Here is a 22,075-nt window from a genome sequence, read left to right as displayed (position 1 = left end):
TTTCGGTACTTTTTAATTTACGGGTTTCCAAAGTTTTTTTTTTGGTTTGCATATATCTTGAAGAAGAATTGAATTTTTTTACAAAACTATTAATTAGATTATGATTTAATCTTTTTATGGATAATAAATTAATTGGAGTATAATTCAAAGTTGAGTTTTTCGTAGAAAGATAATTAAGTTTAGGGAAAAAAAGACTTAATATTTAGTTGAGAAGAACAATAATTTTTTTTATTAATGATTAATCTTAAAATAAACAACTCTGCATGTTTGTGAAAAAGTTGAGACTTGAAAACGAAAAAGAGACCCGAGACTTCAAGATACTTTCGAGTTTATTTTCTTAACCACATCACAAGGTTTTATTGTTTTAATCCATTCTTTTTATATATTTATCTTTATTAGTGTTTTATATATTATAATTTTTTTTCATATAAAAAATATATAGATATGTCAACTAGAAAATTTGAATCAGACTATTCAAATATCCAAAAGAAAAGAAGAATTGAGGCTTTAATTGCATCACAAAAAGTGGCTGTAAATAAATTTGAACAATTTAAAATATATGAAGATATTTTTGGTTTTTTATTTAGTGTTAAAAAATTAAAGTCACTACATTATACATTTTTGAAGGAAAAATGCTTAAACCTTGAAAAATCTTTAAAACATGATAATTTGTAGGGTATTGATGGATTTGATTTTTTTTAGATATAAATATCTTAAGAGAAATTATAGGTTTGAAAAATGATAAACCAATTGACATTCTTAATTATATAAAAAGAATAGATTATTTTCCAAATGCATATATAGCTTATAAGATAATGTTAACAATTATGGTGTCAGTTGCTTCACCTGAAAGAAGTTTCTCAAATCTAAAGATAATAAAAACTTATTTAAGATCAACCACGTCTCAAGAAGATTAAACGGATTAGCCTTATTATCTATTGAGAAAGAAATGTTAAATAAAATTAATTATGACAGTTTAATAAATAAGTTTGCATAAAAAAAAGTCAAAAAATAAATTTTAAATAAAAGGTCTCATTTTTTAAGTTTGTTTTAGGCATTCCAAACCCTTGAGTCGCCCCAGAATATAATTAGTTACTATGATGACTAATTATTTTTTGTCTTTCAAATTTGTTGTTAAATAATGATTTTCTTGTAATGAAACTTGCTCTTTTAAATATGTATATCTCATAATTTTTAAAAATTTAATTTACTGATTAAATATAACATGATTTTGAAAAGTTGTAGTCTTTGAAATCATGTTCAATTTGGATTTCAATAATCATGCAAATAAAATAACTAAAATTAAATCTTCCAATTTTAATTACTCAATTTCAATTCTAATTTATAGGGGTGTCAAAGTGAGTCAACTTAGTTCACACGAGTTGGCTCACCACGAGTTGAGCTAAAAAATGGTCAGTTCAATCTGGCACAACCTACCATATGTTGGTGGGTTGACTCACTTACAAATGTATTTTTTTTTTGCAATTTATTTTGTATATTTAGTGCATTACAATGAAAGTGAATTGACTTAATTTATTTTTATAATAGTGGAATCAAAGTGTTCACTTAATTCTTGAATATTATAATAAAGATAATGGTTAAAGATTAAAGTATAAACGTATATAACTTTACAAACAAATTAATTAAACATTCAAATTATTCAAATATTATTGAGCAACATTCTAACATTTAAAAATATAAAATTGTGAATCTATGTAACTGAATTTTTCTCAATCCAACCCGACTCAAACCTATGATCAGTCAACGAGTTTAAACTCATTTTGACATCTCTACTCATTTATCTTTTGACTATCGGATAAGAACTAACTTGATTTCTAGAAGGACCTACAACATTTTTCTCTTACTTTACTACGATAATGTAATCGGTATTAATATTTAAATAGAAAAACATTTATTACAAGACTTATATATACTTGTTTTAATTAATACAGTCTTAGTTGTCTTCCATATACGAAATTTCTCACGAGCTTCATTCAATACTTTTGAAAGAAAATAATCAATTGTCAAAAAATATTAAATGGAAAGAAATATTAATTACAATTGTCTTTATTATTTCTTCTCTTTATGAGCAATTAAGATGCATGGTTGTTTTGAAACTTGATTTACGGAAAAATTAACTTTATCCACCTAAATATTAAATGTTCATTGAAGTCTCTTGAAGAAAGAATCTCTTAAAAGTCGAAAAGAGTTTTAAATATTACATTATAAAATTTAATTTAAATCAATTACGAGATGCAAGAAACTCAATTTTCTTTTTTTTTAGGCCTATATAATCCAAGGCATACTAGTGCTAAAATCATTCATATTCCAAGTAAAACACTTTCATTCATCTCAAACTAGAATTAGAAGATGTGTTAGTGTTCAATGGATGAAAATGGAACTCACTTTGCCATGAAAATTGAAAGGAGGTGATTGTAGACCATGATTGAAAGCTCATATATACCCCATGTGAGTGACCACAAATATCATTATGCACTCACTAGGGTGTTCATGATCTTTGAAACATGGCTATTTTGATCTTTTCTATTTTGTGGTGAAGTGAGTTCCATTCAAATTTGAGACTAATTTAGCATCTTTTTCATTCATTTTTCTAACAGTACATATTTGAATTTAATGGTCTTCTCTTGAAGCAATTTTAATTTTGTTATCATAGTTTTCACTTCATTTTATATGTTTATCAGGTCAAACATTGACACTCTAGCTTTATATCTGTGGATCTAATTAGGTTTAATGTTAAATCTTGATTAACTATTTTACTTTAAACCATTTTGGTTTTCTCCTTTGTTTAGGGCATGATCTGGATCTGAAATTGGGATTGAGGAGATCTTAGAGTTTGTGGAAAACTACACAAAGCGTGGACAAATTCAACATGGTTCGTGGATAAATCTGGGCTTGCATTTGGAAATACTGTGCTAGGAGTCATGTTTTCAACATATCTTGAACCGCAGAATTCAACTTGTGAACCATAAACTTGTAAAGTTGTTTTTTCTAAACGTTGGTCCTTATCGGAAAGTTGTATATGAATGAATTATGTAATTGAGAGCATAAACATGAGTTATATTGTTCCGATCCGAAGTTTGATAACAAAATTGTTATCAATTAGAGTATATATTTGAAGTATTGTCTATTTTAAAATTTTATAAGATTATTTTTTTAAAACGTTTCGAAAGACAAGAAAAGGAAAAAAGATATTTATATCGTCTTAAGCTTCGATTTCTTATGTGAAACTAATAGAAACCGTACAAGAGTAGCAAATTTGAAAAATAATGTTGCAGCATATTGTAGTATTTTGAACTGAAGTTTAATCTTTCTCAGATGTTAAAGAATTGTAAATTTAGTTCTTTACCAAACTGTTGTGAATTTTTATCACACTATTGTACAACATTCTGTAATCAACAGAAAAAATAGTGTTGCTGCTGCATGCTTTGTATCTGTCAAACACTTATTACATTTATCAGATGATGGTGGACTTTGTTTGGGGTTTTCCTTACTCTGGTACATTTATCGTATTTTACTGTTATTTAAAAGATTAAAAACGTTTCAACGCGGCTTTATCTTCTATATTTATTTATGTACTCGGTTTTCAATAATTGGAGAAACTTGGTGCTAGTATCCCACTAATTTAAACAATATATGATGATGCATGAAGTATAATTGAAAATATATCCAATTAATAATTTCACATTGCAAAATCCAAACACAACTCAAACCATGAGATGATGATATTCTTCCCCATCCATGGAGTTGCATCATGAGTTGGCAACTGACCTAGAAACGATGCAGAGAGATAAATCAGAATTTTTAATGTGTAACTTGTAATGTAAAATTAAAATTTGTTTTTATCATTACTTTTGATAAAATTTAATTCTTAAACTAAAAATTTAAATAATTATAATTCTATTAAGTTAATTACCTTAAATTTTATCGGCATGTGAAATGATATTTTAAGTTATATTTGAATTATTTATACATTTTTGATATATTTTAATTTAAATGTCATCTAAAACATTATTTAATATATAAAAGAATAATATTATTTAATTAAAATGACTATTTATATTTATTATTTTAAGATTTAAGAAAAAAAAATATCAAAAGTTTAAAAATAAAAATATATTAAAATTTGAGATAAAAATAACTTTTAATTTTGAGTGAAAATTTAATTAAAGTTTTAAGAAAATCCTAATAGTCTAAACTGAATACCAAAACACAATTAATGCTCAAATTATTTTTATTGAAAACTAAAATATATTTGACCGTTTTTTACAAAAATAAATCTCTAAATATTCAAAAAATAAAATCAAGATAGACATAAGAAAATAAAAATTATAACTTCTTCCTTCAAATTAATTAGTGATTATTAATACCCAAAAGTAGAGTTTAAGTTGAGCTTTTGGGTATTAATAACCATTAATTGATTTGAAAAAAGAAATTATAACTTTTGTTTTCTTATGCCAACCTTAATTTTATTTTATGATTTTCTAAACATTTATTTGGTGTTGTTAATTGGAATTTCAAAACATCCTGAAATTATTTTTATAAAAAATAGTCATTATTTAGTTTTCAATAAAAAATAATTTAAGCATTAATTGTGTTTTGGTATTTAGTTTAGACTAATAGAATTTTCTTAGAGGATAAGAAAATTTGGTGATATTCAAAATAAGATTTTAAAAGACTAGAAAAGGAATTTAGTATTCAGAATTATATAAATTTTAATAATTATGTTGTTATCTAGGTTCTTATAGATTTTGTATCCTTTTATTTGTACGTAGAAATATAATTTCTACAAAATAATCTTACTTAGATATATGATACTTTTCCAATCTCAAAGAGTAGTATACTTCTCTCTTTCAATTTCAACTATTTTTTAACATTCTATTTTTTAACAATTTGTTTCTTTATATTGTTTTGGGTTATTGATTTGCATAATCAATTTTGGGATTATTATATTATTATTATTATTATTATTATTATTATTATTATTATTAATTTGAATTGAGTTGAAGGTAAATTGATTAACGTAACCTTTCATTATTTTTTATAATATTTTATAGGTTTAAGTACTTATTTTTTTCATAAGTGTATCAGAAACAATAATTTGGAAAAATTTTATCTTATGCAATTGACCAATTTGATATCTTTCTTTTAGTGTTTTTAATTCAAAATGATTTTAGAGAATTCAAAAATAATACCAATCACTTTAAGCATAGATTCAAACTTTTCCCCAAATCAAGATCAAACAACTCAAATATCAAACATTTCAACATACAACTCATCAATCCAACACGACACAACACAACACATCACATCACAATTAACTACCAAGATCATCATATCACATCAAAATTCAACGGTTTTAATCATCAACAACAACATGATCACAAATTCAAACATAATAGCATATCATATATTTTTTCACTACTCACATACGTTATTCAGATTACAATAAAGAACACAAAATTTCAAGAACTCATACTAGTTCCCTTTACCTTAACAAAACTATCCCAAAGCTCTAAGAGAACAACCACACCAAAGTTATAAGAAAACAACCACACCTTCAAATTATAAGATGTTCTATCTACACATAGATCACAAGAATGATTAGGACACATAGTTATGATCATTGATTAGCAGAAACTCCTATAAAAGATGAAAACCTCATATGCAGGTAGAAAAAACCTCACATGCAACATAAACAAAAGAAGACCAAGAAAAAACATTGAAACTTAACTTATGCGAATAAAGAAATTGATCGGTTCAAATTGAAGAGTTCACCGCGATTATCACTCCTACGATCTTAGATCTTCAAGGCAAACAAAGGAGGTGAACTTAGAGAGAAGTTAGATAACTATATAAAAATAATATCTAGAAAGATAATATGTTTTAAAATAATGAAATTTATTTACATAATTATATTTATACTATAACTTTTTAATATTAAAATAATCAAGTTTAACCCACTATTATTCTTAGGCTTAAATACCTTTTTGGTCCTCATTTTCGTAGTATTTATTGCGGATGGTCCTTATTTTGACATAATGTTTAAAATGGTCCTCATTTTCGCAATTCTTGTTTTATTTGGTCCTTTACTGTAACGCTGCTTAGATCATTAACGGAGCATTGTACAAGTGGCACGGTTTGTATGTACAGTACACATAACACACCCTAATACAAACCAAATCGTGCCACATGTACAATGCTTCATTAATGATTTAAACGGCATTATAAAAAAAAACCAAATAAAACACGAATTGGAAAAATGAGGACCATTTTAAACATTCGGTAAAAATGAAGACCATTTAAAACATTCTGTCAAAATAAGAACCATCCGCAACAAACACTACGAAAATGAGGACCAAAAATGTATTTAAGCCTTCTTCTTAAGATGTCAGTTTCACATATAAAACTCCATTAAAATTAAATATTTTTGTAATGTCTCTCTTTATTTATCATATTAACACAAAGCTAAATAATATTATTTATTATAACATTAAAAAATAACTTGGTATTATTCAAATGTTTTTAAAGAAAAATAATGAAGTCATAAAAATAATTTCATAAAACTTATAAATATTTTTAATTTAAAAAGTAACTATATATAAAACTACATAATTTATAACTTCCATAATCTGTAAAAATATAAATTAAAAATTATTTTTTGCACATTATATATAATTCCAGTAAAAATATCATATTTAAACTTGATTTATAATATATTGTTTTATTATTTAATTAGTTAATATCGTTATAACTGATCGTACTTTATTTTATTCTATTTAAATAATCTTCAATACTTATTATGAGGAAAATAATAAACATTTCCATTTAATTGTCTCAATTACCTTATAATAGGTTGTAGGAAATAAAGCAATAAACAACACCATGGTGTCCACACTAATTAATTTTAGATCTTTATGGTTGACTTTTAAGTACAAAAATATTGAATCTATTTACCTTTTCCTGTTGAATACTTTTATAAAATTTGAAGAGGATTATTGAAATATTAAGAGACAAAAATGTATAAGATTAACATAAAATTAGAAGCACACTGGTCAAGAATGAATTTCTGGTATAACAATTTCCAAATTTTGAATTGACTTATAGTTCAAAGATATAACTGGCCTCCTCCATTGACCTCTTCATAACAATTTTTTCTTCAGAACCCATTCTTCTCTCTCTACCCGTGTAGAATACTTATTACCTAATTAACTTGTAAGAAAATTGTGTATACTAAAATCAATAATAAAAAATGTATTTTTAGTGGTATAAATTATTTAAAAGGACCAATTTAAAAATATGAGGACTAATTATAAAATTTATGGAACAATTAAATGTTTTTCTTTTTATTCACATTTTCTTAATCTTCAACTTTTTTGCGCATATTTGCAGAATATATGAAGAATCATAAGCATGTCTATAGTTTTATTGTCTTGACAAAAAAAAGTTAATAATCGATGTCTATACCTATACCTATATTGTTTTCTCTGTAAATATTTTCTTTCAAATTGTATTCTTTAAATAAATGTTACTTTAAATTAAAAATAATTACATTTGTTTTCCTAAATGACCGTTAATTTAAATTTTATTATTTCTATAAACTAAATTAATTATGTATAATTTATATTTCTATATTTTTATGTAATATTATATAAAGAGAATTTTCTTGTTCTTTTTTACATTTATTTTTTAAATAACTTTTTTTTTATCATACAAAAATTGAACACACGTATATGCATGTAGTACTACTTGTAATTTAATAATAATAATTTGTCATTCTTTAATGTGAAATATTTTGTCACGTTTTCAAGATATACACGTCTTCGTTGGCATATGATGAAAGAAAAAAAACTGCGGTCAAACTTGATTTCTGCATATCTTTTCATTCTATGACTTTAATAAATTTTTTATCTCCGTGTTTTGTCTTAATTATTCGATGTGATTTTTTAATTTGTTTTAACATGGCTTATATTTATTAAAGAAAGTTTTTTTTTTTAAATTGGTATTAATATTGTTTTGAATGTGACGTGTAGTTTTAAGGTGGTTGGATTTAACTAACATAACACTAAGGTAAAGTTATAACAATATTATGTATCATCAACACTGTCAGGTTGTTATCCTTTAAATTGGTGATCAACACTAATCTATTAGAAATAACATTTAGTTTATATATTTTATATTGAAAAGCTTATCACTTCAACCTATGGTTGTTTTGAAGAATATTAAATAAAGCTGTCAAAAATAAGTAACTTGGCTCGATCCATTATGGGTTAATAATCTAGCGAGCCAACAAAATTTGAATCTAGTCCGATCCATTACGGGTTGACGGGTTAAACGGGTTGGCTCACGAGTTCACTTAATTAAAAAATATTTAATTTTTTTATTTTTTCAGTCAAAACTAAATTATAATTATAATTAAAATATAAATAAACTTTAATGCAATCCGAATACAAACCAAAATAAAAAAAATACAAATTATTTATGTGTTGGCTAAAAAAACAACCTAACATGACCCAAATATAAAATTCAATTTAATAAAAAACACTTTGTGACCTTTTTATCTACAGGTTGGTGAGCCAACCCAGCTCACCACGGGTTCAACCCGGATGAGCTGGGTTCTAGATGAGTCGGGTCAAAAATCAACCCGTATTGAAATTTGTAAAAAACTTTCAATCCAATCCGGTCAAAACACATGGTGAGCCAGATTGGCTTGCGGGTTCAACTCATTTTGATAATTCTAATATTAAAAATGCATGATTAGGGATTATAGTTCTATATCCAAGATATGTCTAATTAGTAAGCTAACCATTAGTTAGAAATAAGTAATTAAATTTCTTATAATCAAATTGTTGATTGTGTTTAGGTTGATATATATATATATATATATATATATATATATATATATATATATATATATATATATATATATATATATATATATATATATATATAAATTCACTTTAACTCTAAAGAATATTCCGTTATAAAGTTAATAAAGTTTAACAAAAATATATATATTTTCAAGTACTACAAGTTTTTAGTCTTAAGATTTTTTTTAGTACTCCATAATTTTAGATTAAAAGTTTTTGAATTATTTTTCCTATAAATTCAAATACATGACAATTCCAATTTAAAAAGGACACTCAAAATGCTCATTTATCATTTAAACCATAACATTAATAAATAATAAATAAATGTAAAAGGATATTTTAGAAAATATAAGTAAATTTCAAGATATACGTAAATGGCAAGTTTGAAGACCTTTGTATCGAAGAAATACTTGTAACAAGAAGTCTATAATCGATGGAGCTGTATTAAATTAATCTAGATAGATAATACAAAATTACGTTAATTTTAAATAATTAAATTGATCAATTTACTAATAACCTTGAAGCAACAATAAATATAATAAACATATATAATAAAGAAAGAAATACTCAAGTCTTATTTCCACTACCACCACACAACAAGATTTATTATCAATTCTTACTGTTTGTCGACATCGTATCAATAATATTATTACTATTTATTCAATATTTTATATAACATTGCATATTTTTAATGTGTCAAGGAATATAGTACAATAGGATCCAAATTAAATTTTGAACTCTATACAATAATTTTTATAATGAAAATGACTATGAGGTATCATATTAAATAATATAAAAATCATTAAATAATTTTATTTTAACAAATTAATTTTATATTTAGTAATATAAAAATTTCTCTCATCATAGGTTATCATCATTCAACATTTTTTCTACTCTTTTTAATTTATTTTACTATTGGAGGTAATTATGATTATGTGACATGTTATCATAATTTTATTATTTTATTATTTTTTTATGTATCGTAGAAATTATAAATAACATCTTTATAACATTTATGAACATTTATGTAAATAAAATAAAATTGCATTAATATTCATTTAATGTCACAATGAATTATCAATTTTTGTAAAATTAAATGCTTATTAATTATTCTTAATTTGTACCTTTAGGATATTAGTTAGCAAGATTTATATGTAAAGAATGCCGACACATAGGTGCGACGAGACTTATGTTTCTATGTTTTCACTAATGTGATATATTATATTTAGTTGAACGTAGTATTAAGGAAGTATAATATTACTAAAATCATAGAATATCTATGATAAATTAATTAAAATAGTAGAGAATAAAATAAATAAATTTAATTATCATTTTTGAAGAGAAATATGTGTCGTATGAAAATGACAATATTAAATTTTTATTTGTAAACTCAACGAATTATGGACCATGTGTTTTGTAAATAATCAAGGAAACTCCTTAAAAGGTAAATTATGATTTTTATTATTATATTTACTTACAATCATTTGCTACATATTATTTTTGTTATTTGCATATATATTACCAAAAACATTTACTTTTTTATAAATAGTTGTTGGGTTAAGTATGTTTTTAGTTCCTTAACTTTGATCCAGAATTAGAATTCATCCGTGGTCAAAACTTTGATAAATTTTGGTCCTTGAACTTTTAAAATGAATGAATATAGTCTTTTTAACTCAATTTTGTAAACTTTTTTTTTTTAGGTTTCGAACACATCTCTCAATAAATATTGAGCCAAAAATGTATCAAACGGCGTAAACAACTTCAATATTAACATGAAACACATCTCACATGTTGAAGGAAGTGAACGTAATTGGGTTAAAAAGACTATATTCATTCATTTTTTAAGTTTAGAGACTAAAATTTATTAAAGTTTTGACCAGGAACGAATTCCAATTATTGGCCAAAATTCAGGAACTAAAAATATACTTAACTCATCTTTGTTTGATCTCCCAATTTAAGTAAATTTTGATGATGTAAATACATGATACTTTTAATTGATACGTTTTTGTTTTAACAACACACAAAAAAACTTTGATGATGTAAATACATGATACTTTCAATTAATACATTTTTTGTAACAACACACAAGCACAAACCGACATTAACGATCTACCAATATTGATAACTTTTGTTATAATGCAAATATTAAAAAAATAATAATAAACATACAGGTGATAACATCTACCTTCCGTTAATGTACTATAATATATTTAATTGAATATAATATAATAAAATTATAATTATGATGAATAATATTGAAATCATAAAATATCTAAGATAAATTAATTAAAATAAAAAATAATTATTTATCATTTCTAAGAGATATGTAATTAATTAATATATATATATATATATATATATATATATATATATATATATATATATATATATAACAATAAATATATAAAGATACATCATATTTTATATCTATATTTTGTTATTTCAAATTTATTCTTAATTATTTTATAAATAATTTACTTTTAACCATTATTCTAAAAGTTTTTTTATCTTAAATTGTTATTTTAAAATACATTTTTTTTAATTTTACATTTAACAATTATTTTAAAAGTTAATTACATATTTATTATTAATCTTAACTTAAATTTTTATAAAAATTAAAAAAATCGAACACACATTTGCGAATATATTCACTATATATATATATATATATATATATATATATAATAAAATATAAATTAATAAAAAATTATAAATATATATATATATATATATATATATATATATATATATTATTTGTGTTCTCAATAATCTAAAAAAGTAAAAATAAAAAATCACATAATAAATCATATCAATGTATCAAATATAACAAAATTGATAATATAAATATAATATTCATTTAATAAATTATTTTAGTATACATATTTATATTTTTGCTTGGATTATCGCTCCAACAAAAATAATATAAGATATATTAAATACTTTAATTTTTACAAGTGAAATATACTAAATCATTAAAAAAAGTTAATAATATTTAATGTTAAAAAGTAATTTAAAAATTATATTTTAGTTTACCATTGTTTTCGGTTATTAATTGTAATTGAGTTTTATTGAAAAAAAAAAAAATCAAAGTAACAGCTACATTTAAAAAGTCAATTAACAATAATTATGTATGAATTAAACTAAGAATATGAATTGTGTAAAAAGAAATTTCATCTTTACAGTTATAACACGATTCGAATTTGTATGTCCAAAATTTTTAGTTTTTAATTATTTATAATATTATATTATAAATTATTAATATTTGTAACTTGACTAAATTAATATGAAAAATTAATTGACATTTATTAACAAATTTAAACATATCTATATATATATATATATATATATATATATATTAAGAAAAACATTAATAAAATATCATAAATCTACAACATTAAATTATTTTTTAATTGGGGAACAAAAAATAACTATTGATCTTCAGCGTTTTAGTTTTTCTGTCATTTATAAAAGGTAAATTTTTTGTCAATATACAGCCAGAGATTTGAGATATAACAATAATTAAGGAAATTTATAATAAATAAGCAATTGAAAATTTATAGTGAATATAAAGATAATTAAGCCAATTGAATGTTTCTAATATAAATAAATTTACTTTCTCAATAAATATAAATTACTTAGCATAATCTGATAACCAGAAACAACGAGAATGTAAGAATTTTGACTTACTTTTGAACAAAACCCAATAACTAAAAAGAATTATAAATAAATAAATAAATAAAAGTTTAGAAAGTTAAAAAGAAAAAACCGAGACTAGTTTATTATGGCGATGAAGTTCAGAAATATAAATATTGGGATCATGGCTTTGATCTGTTATTATTCTGCGTTTTTTGTCTGTCACATACTCTCTCACCGCTTTACTTTTTGGTAATAAACCCTTCAAAAGAAAAACCGTTTTCTCCGTTTATCGTCTTTCAACCTTATCTTTGGTTCGATTCTGCGTTAGACGCATGAAGGATTCGAATTCGGATCTGTTTGACCCGGTTGTGGCCATGGAGTCCGAGTGGTCGCGCGGCGGTTCAACTTCCGACGCCGATTTCGCCTTCGCCTTCAACGACAGTAACTTCTCTGACAGGGTTCTCCGGATCGAGATCATGCCTGACCCAGTCGACGCCCGACCCGATTCTGACGGCTGCACCACCATTGCCGACTGGGCGCGCCACCGCAAGCGCCGCCGGGAGGATATAAAAAAGGATAACGGTCCTCTCTCTGTTACTCCCTCTATCTATCTGTTTCTGTTGTTTGTTTGGACAAAATAATTTCTAGGGTTTCAATAATTGTTCACTGGTAGAAGTAGAAATGGTTCTGATTTTGCTCGTACTACGTGTTTTTTTACAAAATTAGGAAAAAGGACAACTGAAGGGTTAAAATTGGAAATACAATTTGGGTGTGTGTTTTTGTGTGAATTTGAAAGTTTTTTTTGCCTAAAAAGAGTATGTTAGATGGATATTGTTACGTAGAAGTCTGTGTTTTCAAATTGTATGCTTAATATATATGTCTATGCTTTTTTTGATGCAGGTGCGGATATTGCTTCGGTGCCAGACGAGCAAATTTTGAACGGGAATCAGCCTGATTTGGATGAGTGTGAAAACCAAGATGAGGATGCTGTTGCAATGGTTGAAGAACCCAATTCTGGTATTTGAATTGAATGCCTTAAAAATATTACGCTTGGGGAGAGCTTGAACAAGATGAAAACAGAAGAAAAATATCTCGTAGTTGTTTTTGGTTTTTGAAGTACTTGATCTGGAAATAATTTTTAAACTTAAACGATTCTGGTGAGAAATTGATTGTTGAGTGGTCTAAAAAGGTTTTAGAAAACAGTTTTTAAAATCCAAAAATGAGAAGGGAATCAAACATGCCCCAGTTATAGAGGTTTTTGAGAACTCTTCATTTTACCCAATGAAGTGGTCTAATTTAATTGAATAATATGGTTGAAACATGAGTGCGACTTACTTAATAAATAGAAATTTTGCAGAAAGTATGACATTATCCCTTTGTATGTAAAAAGGAAACGGATATGGATATCTATTGGTTCCTTTTCTTAACTATGAAGTTATCAGTTCTGCTCTATGGGTGTTTGAGTTTTGTGTGGTTAATGCAGGCGATGAAGCTACTAACAGTATTGATTCAGACTGGAGCATGGATTGCTCTGCAGGAGCAGTTGTAAGAGTTAAAACGCTGCATATTAGTTCGCCTATCCTGGCTGCAAAAAGTCCTTTCTTCTATAAGGTATGGATATCGTTGTCTTTATAGGGTGCATTTTGAATATTTTTTCCAAAGTTATGTTTGCTTAGCGGTTTATTTACTTTATTCAGCTTTTCTCCAATGGGATGAGGGAGTCTGAGCAGAGACATGTCACCCTCAGAATTAATGCCTCTGGTAAAAACATAGGAATACGATTTTTAGATTCTTTGTACAATTGTTTTTCTTTTCCCTCAAATGTTTGCTTACAACCACCATACTTCTTCTATGCTGCAGAAGAAGCTGCTCTCATGGAGCTACTGAATTTTATGTACAGTAACACCTTGACTACTACTACAGCACCTTCTTTACTCGATGTCTTGATGGCTGCTGATAAATTTGAAGTTGCTTCATGCATGAGATGCTGTAGCCGGTTGTTGCGGAATATGCCTATGACACCTGACTCTGCATTGCTTTATTTGGATCTTCCTTCTAGTGTCTTAATGGCCGATGCTGTCCAACCATTGACTGATGCTGCAAAGCAGTACCTGGCTGGTCGGTACAAGGATATAACCAAGTAAGTATTTGCCTTTGAATTTTAATTTCAGTTATATTATGTGACACTCAAGCATTACAAACTAATACATATATTGGGTGAAGTTTCTTTGCCTGGATCTGTTTTTTTTTTTTTTTTCTTTTTTTTCTTTTTCTTGTATTGAATGGCCTTTAATACTCCTCATCATCCTGCTCTCCTGTTTGTGCTGATATTAAATTTTTTATGTCAGTTGTAGCTACCTTTTGTATTTTGTTTGAATTTTTAAAATTGATCTTATTGTTGGAGATTGGGAAGAGTTGGAACCAAAATTCATATTCATAGGAGAGACTCCTATGTGTGTTCATTGAATCTAATAATTGGTACCCTTGTATATAAGAATCTGGTGGGTGGCTACTACTTTTAGTTAATCACTTCTAGTGTGTTTGATCCTGCTTTTGAATGACCTGTTATGCGTGTCTCTATCAGAGCTATCAGTATTCTGCATTTTTACAATGGCATTCTGAACATATAGTAATAGGTTATAAATATTTTAGAGAGGCTTTCTCTATTTCTCTATTTCCATGACAGAGTCCATTCTCTAGAAAACACCTGTTTCTATGCTTACCACTTTTCACCGTTTTGGTCTTAGTATCACATTTCTTTCTGAGTCTTGTATACGTCCAGGTTCCAGGAAGAAGTTTTGGCATTGCCCCTTGCTGGGGTGGAGGCAATACTGTCCAGCGATGATCTCCAGGTTGCCTCAGAGGATGCTGTATATGATTTTGTGTTGAAGTGGTCACGACAGCAGTACCCTAAACTGGAAGAAAGGCGAGAAGTCCTGGGCTCCCGTCTTGCTCGTTTAATTCGCTTCCCTTACATGACCTGCCGAAAGCTTAAGAAGGTCTTAACCTGTACTGACTTCGACCACGATGTTGCTTCTAAGCTTGTACTGGAGGGCCTATTTTTCAAGGCTGAGGCTCCACACCGCCAACGGGCACTGGCCGCAGAAGACTCTGCTTCTTCAAACCGTCGATTTGTGGAGAGGGCATACAAGTATCGACCGGTGAAGGTGGTTGAATTCGAACTTCCCCGGCAGCAGTGTGTGGTGTACTTGGATCTGAAGCGCGAGGAGTGTGCCAATCTATTCCCATCTGGGCGGGTTTATTCTCAGGCATTCCATTTAGGTGGTCAAGGTTTTTTCCTATCAGCACATTGCAACATGGATCAACAAAGCTCTTTCCATTGCTTTGGGCTGTTTCTGGGAATGCAGGAGAAGGGATCAGTGAGCTTTGCTGTTGACTATGAGTTTGCTGCAAGGTCTAGGCCAACAGAGGAATTTGTTAGCAAGTACAAAGGCAACTATGTGTTCACAGGGGGAAAGGCCGTTGGTTATAGAAACTTGTTTGCTATTCCATGGACCTCTTTCATGGCTGAGGATAGTCTTTACTTCATCAACGGTGTCCTCCACCTTAGAGCTGAGCTCACCATCAGACACTGACCATCATTTGTAGTTGTGAACTTGTATTCCAGTTGGTAGCCCTGACCTTTGTTTAGATCTCCAATTCTCATTTTCTGTTAACATGTAATCTTTTCAAAGCTAAATATACAGGAATGTCCTTTAAGTGCCCAGTGTTGCATCTGATTGAGGTTAAGTGATTCGCTCAAAATATGCTTCTAAGTGTCGAATTTTATATCACACCCAATATTTTAGCATAGGATATGTGGTCTTTGCTGTGGGCACTCGAGGGTTTTATCATCCCTGGTTCCAAGAAATTTGTCAATAGTCTATTCTGTTTGATTTCGTTTTTCGTTTTTCGTTTTTCGGTTTTGGAGATTGCTTTATAAAAAACATAAATAGAGTGCTGGGTTTGATCTTTTTCTGCTTTGTTCTTATTCCACTTTCCCAATAGCGTCCGAACGCAGCCTAAATTTTCAATTTTATTTGAGTAATTTAATTCCAAAATGTCTTCAAATTTTCATGGACGAATTCCGATGCATATTCCTAGAATTGATTTGTTTCTAGTTTGGCCTTGTCTGTAATTGCTAACTAAAATCTCCGTGAAACTAACTCTAGAAATCATCTTATTTACTTCAAGAAAAAACTAGTAAGAAGACGGGTTTTTATTTAATCAAAATGTATTTAAAATTTTCGACAATGCCATAATTCTTTTTTAAAATTCTTTTAATACTATGTTGTAAGTCGTGTTCCTAAATAGGACTTTTTTTAAAAGTTGTGATCCAAATTACGACTTTTTATATTGTAAATTTTATAGAAAAATAAAAATCGTGTTTCATGCATGATTCCTTTAAAATGTTTTTTCAAGAAATAAAAAGGATATGTAAAATGGGAATTATATTTATTGGTGATTTTAAACAAAGTTAGGTAAAAGGTTGTAAAAAATAATTGTATCTCATCATTTCCTAACCTTTTATGAAAATAGGGAGTACACACTTGAGATGTCAATGTACACTTTGAAATAGTATTACTATTTTTTATTCTAACATGTCTAACTTCTTAACAAATTTAAATTAATATTTTACAATAAACCGATGCCTTAAAAGAGTACTTATCCATTCTCAAACCCCAAAATCATATCTATACTATTTTCGTGTATACATTTGTTTTTCACTTTTATCTTTTTGTAATTATTTTTTAAAATTAAAATATTTATTTGGACAATTTTATTATTTTTAAAAAATCATCTTTTAATTACTTTTTTATTTGACATTTTTTAAAATTTAACTAATTTTTAAATTAAAGTAGTAATTTATAAGTATAGTAATAACAATTTTATTATCATAAAAAAATAAATATACATGCACATAGCACATGTATTTTTACTAATTTATATATATATATATATATATATATATATATATATATATATATATTTTACTCACTTTGACATGTAAATATTTTTTCTTCAAAAATCATATTGCGAAAAACAGTTTCAGTTTATTTTAGTAAAGTAAAATTGGCCTTTCATGCATGAGTCCTCTAAAATATTTTTCAGGAAATTAAAAAATATGAAATGAAAATAATATTTTAATTAGTAATTTTAAACAAAATCATCAATGAAAATATTTGATGTAGAATTCATGACTTTAACCCTTTTGTGTAATAATGTAAGACGTAAACCTTTTGTCTTTTGTTTTAAGCGACAATGATATTTTTTATGAGAGATATACTTTATTTTCAATCTTGCTTTTTGTTTAAAAGTTTGTTGTCATTTAAATATCTTAAGTTTATCTTTTACAAAAAAAAAATTGTTTAAATTAGTATATATCTATTATTATACTTTTATTTTAGTTTTGTAATACAAAATTAGTCGTTGTTTATTCATCTATTCAAAATAATATTACAGACATTTTTTGAAGTTATTACAAGATATAGAGAGAAAAAAATCCAATAAGTAGACCGTCAAGACTATTTTAAAGAAATAGATATTCAGGACAAGGATAAAGAAGGAACATCATTGTCATTTGTCAAAAAGGAAAAAAGAAAGGAGTTATAAAGAGGAAAAAAAATCATGAATGAAAACATTTAAAGAAAAAGGGTTTGTGATTATAGACATTTGTAAATGCATGATGATATTTTACCTCTTAATTTGGTAAGAAACTCTTTATTTATCTAAATGCTATAATTTGTTGCTGAATACGAGAAAGGTTTAAAGTCTCCTATTTATCACGATGTTAGAGTATATTATTAAAAAGGTGAGATCACAATATTTAAGATAGTTTGGAGAAATATAAAATTCAATAAAATTGTATTTATAAACTATAATCTTCAACTTGAAAGGATAAAGAGGAGAAAAAAAAATATTTTGTATCTTATATATTTATATGATATTAAACCAAATGATGAGTGGAAAAATAAGATCTTTACCTACTAAAAGATGTTTTATTAATGAATATACAAGAATATTTGCTGAGATTTTAAAACTTGTACAATTAAATTGATCATAAATATTACGATACTTTTATTTTTTTTACTTATTTAATAGGTTAAATAAATTTAACTAGGAATGTTGATAAACAGAGAAAATCTACCATACTACTAACAAAAGAAAATGAAAATAAAATTGAAGATACAGTTGTGGAGGAAAATTATGAGAATGAAATGCCATATTAGAAAAAAAAAAATAAGTGACATTGATTCCAGAGACAATAAATGAGAATATAATACTAAAATACTTAACTTTAGATACAGGAATTAGTAATTTGCTTTTTATCAATCATGTTGTCTTATTATGGTTGAATATTTAACTAGTTAACTTTATATATATATATATATATATATATATATATATATTTTTTTTTTTTTCTTATTTTACTTTTTTTCTCTTAAATTTGTCAAATTTTATTCATTATGTATCTTGTAATTTATAATAGACTCAATTCATAATTCAAAATAAATGAAAAGTTATTCATGATTCGAATCTCGATTCAATAATCATGCATAAATCAATTTAAGTAAAATATTTGCACAGAAGTAAATATCAAATTATCTTTGGGATAGATCCATCTACTATATATTTTTCCATATTTTATATGACATTCTATATATAATTTTTTTTTATATCTCTGTCTGGGTCTCAAATTATGAAACTCAGTTTCATGGTTAATTTTTCTATATTTTATATGATATTCTATATATAATTTTATATCTTTGTCCAGATCTCAAATTATTTTCATGGTTAAAGATGAAGGAATATAGTATCATACAAGAAAATTAAGAATATAAGGTGGATAAATAGAAAACAACAAAAAAGACAAAGAGTATATAATCTCTGGAACTCATTGGTATTTGAATTAACTATATGTTTAAATCTTTACCCTAAATTTATCTCCGTTTAATCTCAAAAAGTTATTAGTATGTTGTCTGCACTGAACTATATGCATAAAATAATCACAATTTGGATAGTTTCTTCGTTTATTTACTTACAATTTGGTGGCTGGCTGAAAATAGTTTTTTGTTTGATTATTTGGGATGGAAAGATAAAATTTTTCCGGAATATTTTTTAATATTTGGTTTCTTTAATTTTTTTTTCAGTAACTACGAGAAAACATGCGTTTAGCAATACTAACAAAAAAAGAAGTTATTAGCATTAAATATTAAATTTATGTCATACTTGTTTATGATTCTAACTCACGACTCTATTTGTTAATTAAGTTTGCCATTAAAGTCGACTTTAGTATCGTCTTAGTAGAGCCTAACTCATCACTAATTTTAATTGATTTTTAATTAAAGTAATTTAGTGTGGGTTAAACCAATACTAAATTAAATAAATTTTAAAATAAAAATATATTACTATGTAGATGAAAAAAATGAGTATAGATGAAAAAAAAAATGAATATGTACGAAGAAGACGAGAGTGAATGAAAGAGATAAGTATGAGAAGATTTATATAAAAAAGTAAGAGAAAGAAATTACGAGTGAAGAGACTTGTCATCTTTAAATCTAAATTCCATTATATTAAAATGTAGTTTATGGTTCATAATCGCTCTTCTCAATATAAACATATTTATAACATATAATATAATTTAGTCTCGACTAATGCTAAGTTGAATAAATATAAGGTTAACGTTAGGGCCGACTCATGGGTAAAGCGAGTAAATCATTCATTTTAGGCCTTAAGAATAAGAAAGCTTCAAAAAAACATTTTTTACTACTAATATTTCTTTATTAAATTATGTTTAAGAAAAAAATGCCTCAAATTTTTTTTAGTACTAATCTAAGATGCACATAACAATACATGTATCAGATACGACACGTATCCAATACGTCGATATGTTTATTTTCAAAATAATAGGATACGATACGTGATAGATACATGATGTATGTATATTGAAAAATGTACAATAATTCTTACAAACGTAATAAATATATGATTGTTAATGTGTGAATCCAAGTTTTCTAATTATAGATCAATTATTTTGGTAGCCGAAACCTGGAAGCTAATATTAGTGACCAATTTTAAAACCAATTCATAATTGAAACTGTTTTAATTATCAATTTAGAGACTAATTATAATTTTTGGAAATTATTTTAGTTGTCAATTTGGTCACTATTTAGTGACTAATTATTTTTTGTCAATAAAATTGGTCACTATTTAAAGATTTTATTGTAGTGTACTACGACTTTATAAATTAGATACTCCATTGATAAATACTGTTAAAGTATCCTAAAGTATCGGATACGATACGTGTCAGACAAGGATATGATGTGACCCAAGTTGAAGTATCGGTGCATCATAGGTACTAATTAATATACCTCTATTAAACTAATTACAGAATTATGTTTAAGACAACAAAAAAAAGACCTTCAAAAAATATTTTATTACTAATATAACTCTATTAAATTAATTATACGTTTATGTTTGAGAATAAAATTTAATTAAATTATTATTAGTAAATGTTAATTTTTATTAGTAGTAAAAATGATAATTAATGAGTTAAAACATATTTTTAGTAAATTATAATTTTGTTTACAAGAAAGAGAATGATTAACTATCTTTATTCTCTTATAATCAATCTAGATTCTATTTTCTTCTTTTGTCTCTCTATGACTTCTCTTACCTCTCATTACTTTATTTTTTTCTAATAGTCTTTTTTCTAGGGTATTTGTAGATTATATCCCTTAAATCTCTTGTTATTTGTGTGTACCAATTTTTTCATCCTCATTTCTGGTTAATATTACATACAACATGCAATTTATCGTTAAACTTTTGTTTAGATACAATAAAGATTCAATATTACATGATTGTAATATTGCATGCAACATGCAATTTATCGTTAAACTTTTTTTATATACAATAAAGATTCGAAAATTCAAAATTTCACTTTCAACCTAAATTGTTTAAAATTATAAATTTTTAAATTTTTTATTTTTTTATTTTGATCTAATCCAAAAGTTTTCATTTGAATTTCTAATTTTAACCAAATATTTTAAGATTATCAAAAATTTTATATAAATGTATAAATTTTTGAGATGTTAAATATATAAAATATATTAAAAGAATAGTTAAAACAATATATTAATTATGTAAATATAAAAATAAAATTGGGATCAACGCTCTCTCTGCCCATGAAAATTCATATATATATATATATATATATATATATATATATATATATATATATATACACCGAATATGTTTCTAATTTTCAGCAAAATAAAAGACAATACTATAAAAGATAGTATATAAAAAGGTTAACAATTCAAACGAACAACTAAAAGGTTCAGGCATTTCTAATTTTCAGCAAAATAAAAGACAATACTATAAAAAATAGTATATAAAAAGGTTAACAATTCAAACGAACAACTAAAAGGTTCATGCATGCATGGTAAGGTTTAAAAATTAGAACCAAGAAAATAATACATATTTTTCACTAGATTATTAAAAATAGTTCATATTATATATAAAAATAAATAAAATATAAGAATAGTTTC

At 25.8% G+C, this 22,075-nt stretch overlaps 1 protein-coding gene across 1 annotated transcript; it reads left to right on the top strand.

The window, feature by feature from the left end:
* The first annotated feature begins 12,729 nt into the window (after positions 1-12,729).
* Positions 12,730-16,244, top strand: LOC146883389 (BTB/POZ domain-containing protein POB1-like). The gene is made up of 6 exons (XM_085667622.1): positions 12,730-13,106; positions 13,425-13,541; positions 14,008-14,135; positions 14,222-14,285; positions 14,385-14,664; positions 15,307-16,244. Exons 1-6 carry the CDS (start codon positions 12,857-12,859, stop codon positions 16,118-16,120), a joined length of 1,653 nt encoding a protein of 550 aa, XP_085523748.1. The 5' UTR covers positions 12,730-12,856; the 3' UTR covers positions 16,121-16,244.
* The last annotated feature ends 5,831 nt before the right edge of the window (positions 16,245-22,075 follow it).

Source organism: Vigna unguiculata, chromosome 10 (genome assembly GCF_037176805.1).
Source record: "Vigna unguiculata cultivar grain cowpea cultivar isolate G323 ecotype 2 chromosome 10, ASM3717680v1, whole genome shotgun sequence".
Taxonomy (NCBI): Eukaryota; Viridiplantae; Streptophyta; class Magnoliopsida; order Fabales; family Fabaceae; genus Vigna; species Vigna unguiculata.
The sequence above is the reverse complement of the archived record's forward strand: the minus strand, read 5'-3'. Positions and strand labels throughout refer to the sequence as shown.

Excerpts from the sequence above, each read along its gene's own strand:
- LOC146883389 (XM_085667622.1), top strand. The coding sequence starts at position 12,857 with ATGAAGGATTCGAATTCGGATCTGTTTGACCCGGTTGTGGCCATGGAG. Across the intron at positions 13,542-14,007 it reads GGTTGAAGAACCCAATTCTG|GCGATGAAGCTACTAACAGT; the intron begins GTATTTGAATTG and ends TGGTTAATGCAG. Across the intron at positions 14,665-15,306 it reads CGGTACAAGGATATAACCAA|GTTCCAGGAAGAAGTTTTGG; the intron begins GTAAGTATTTGC and ends GTATACGTCCAG.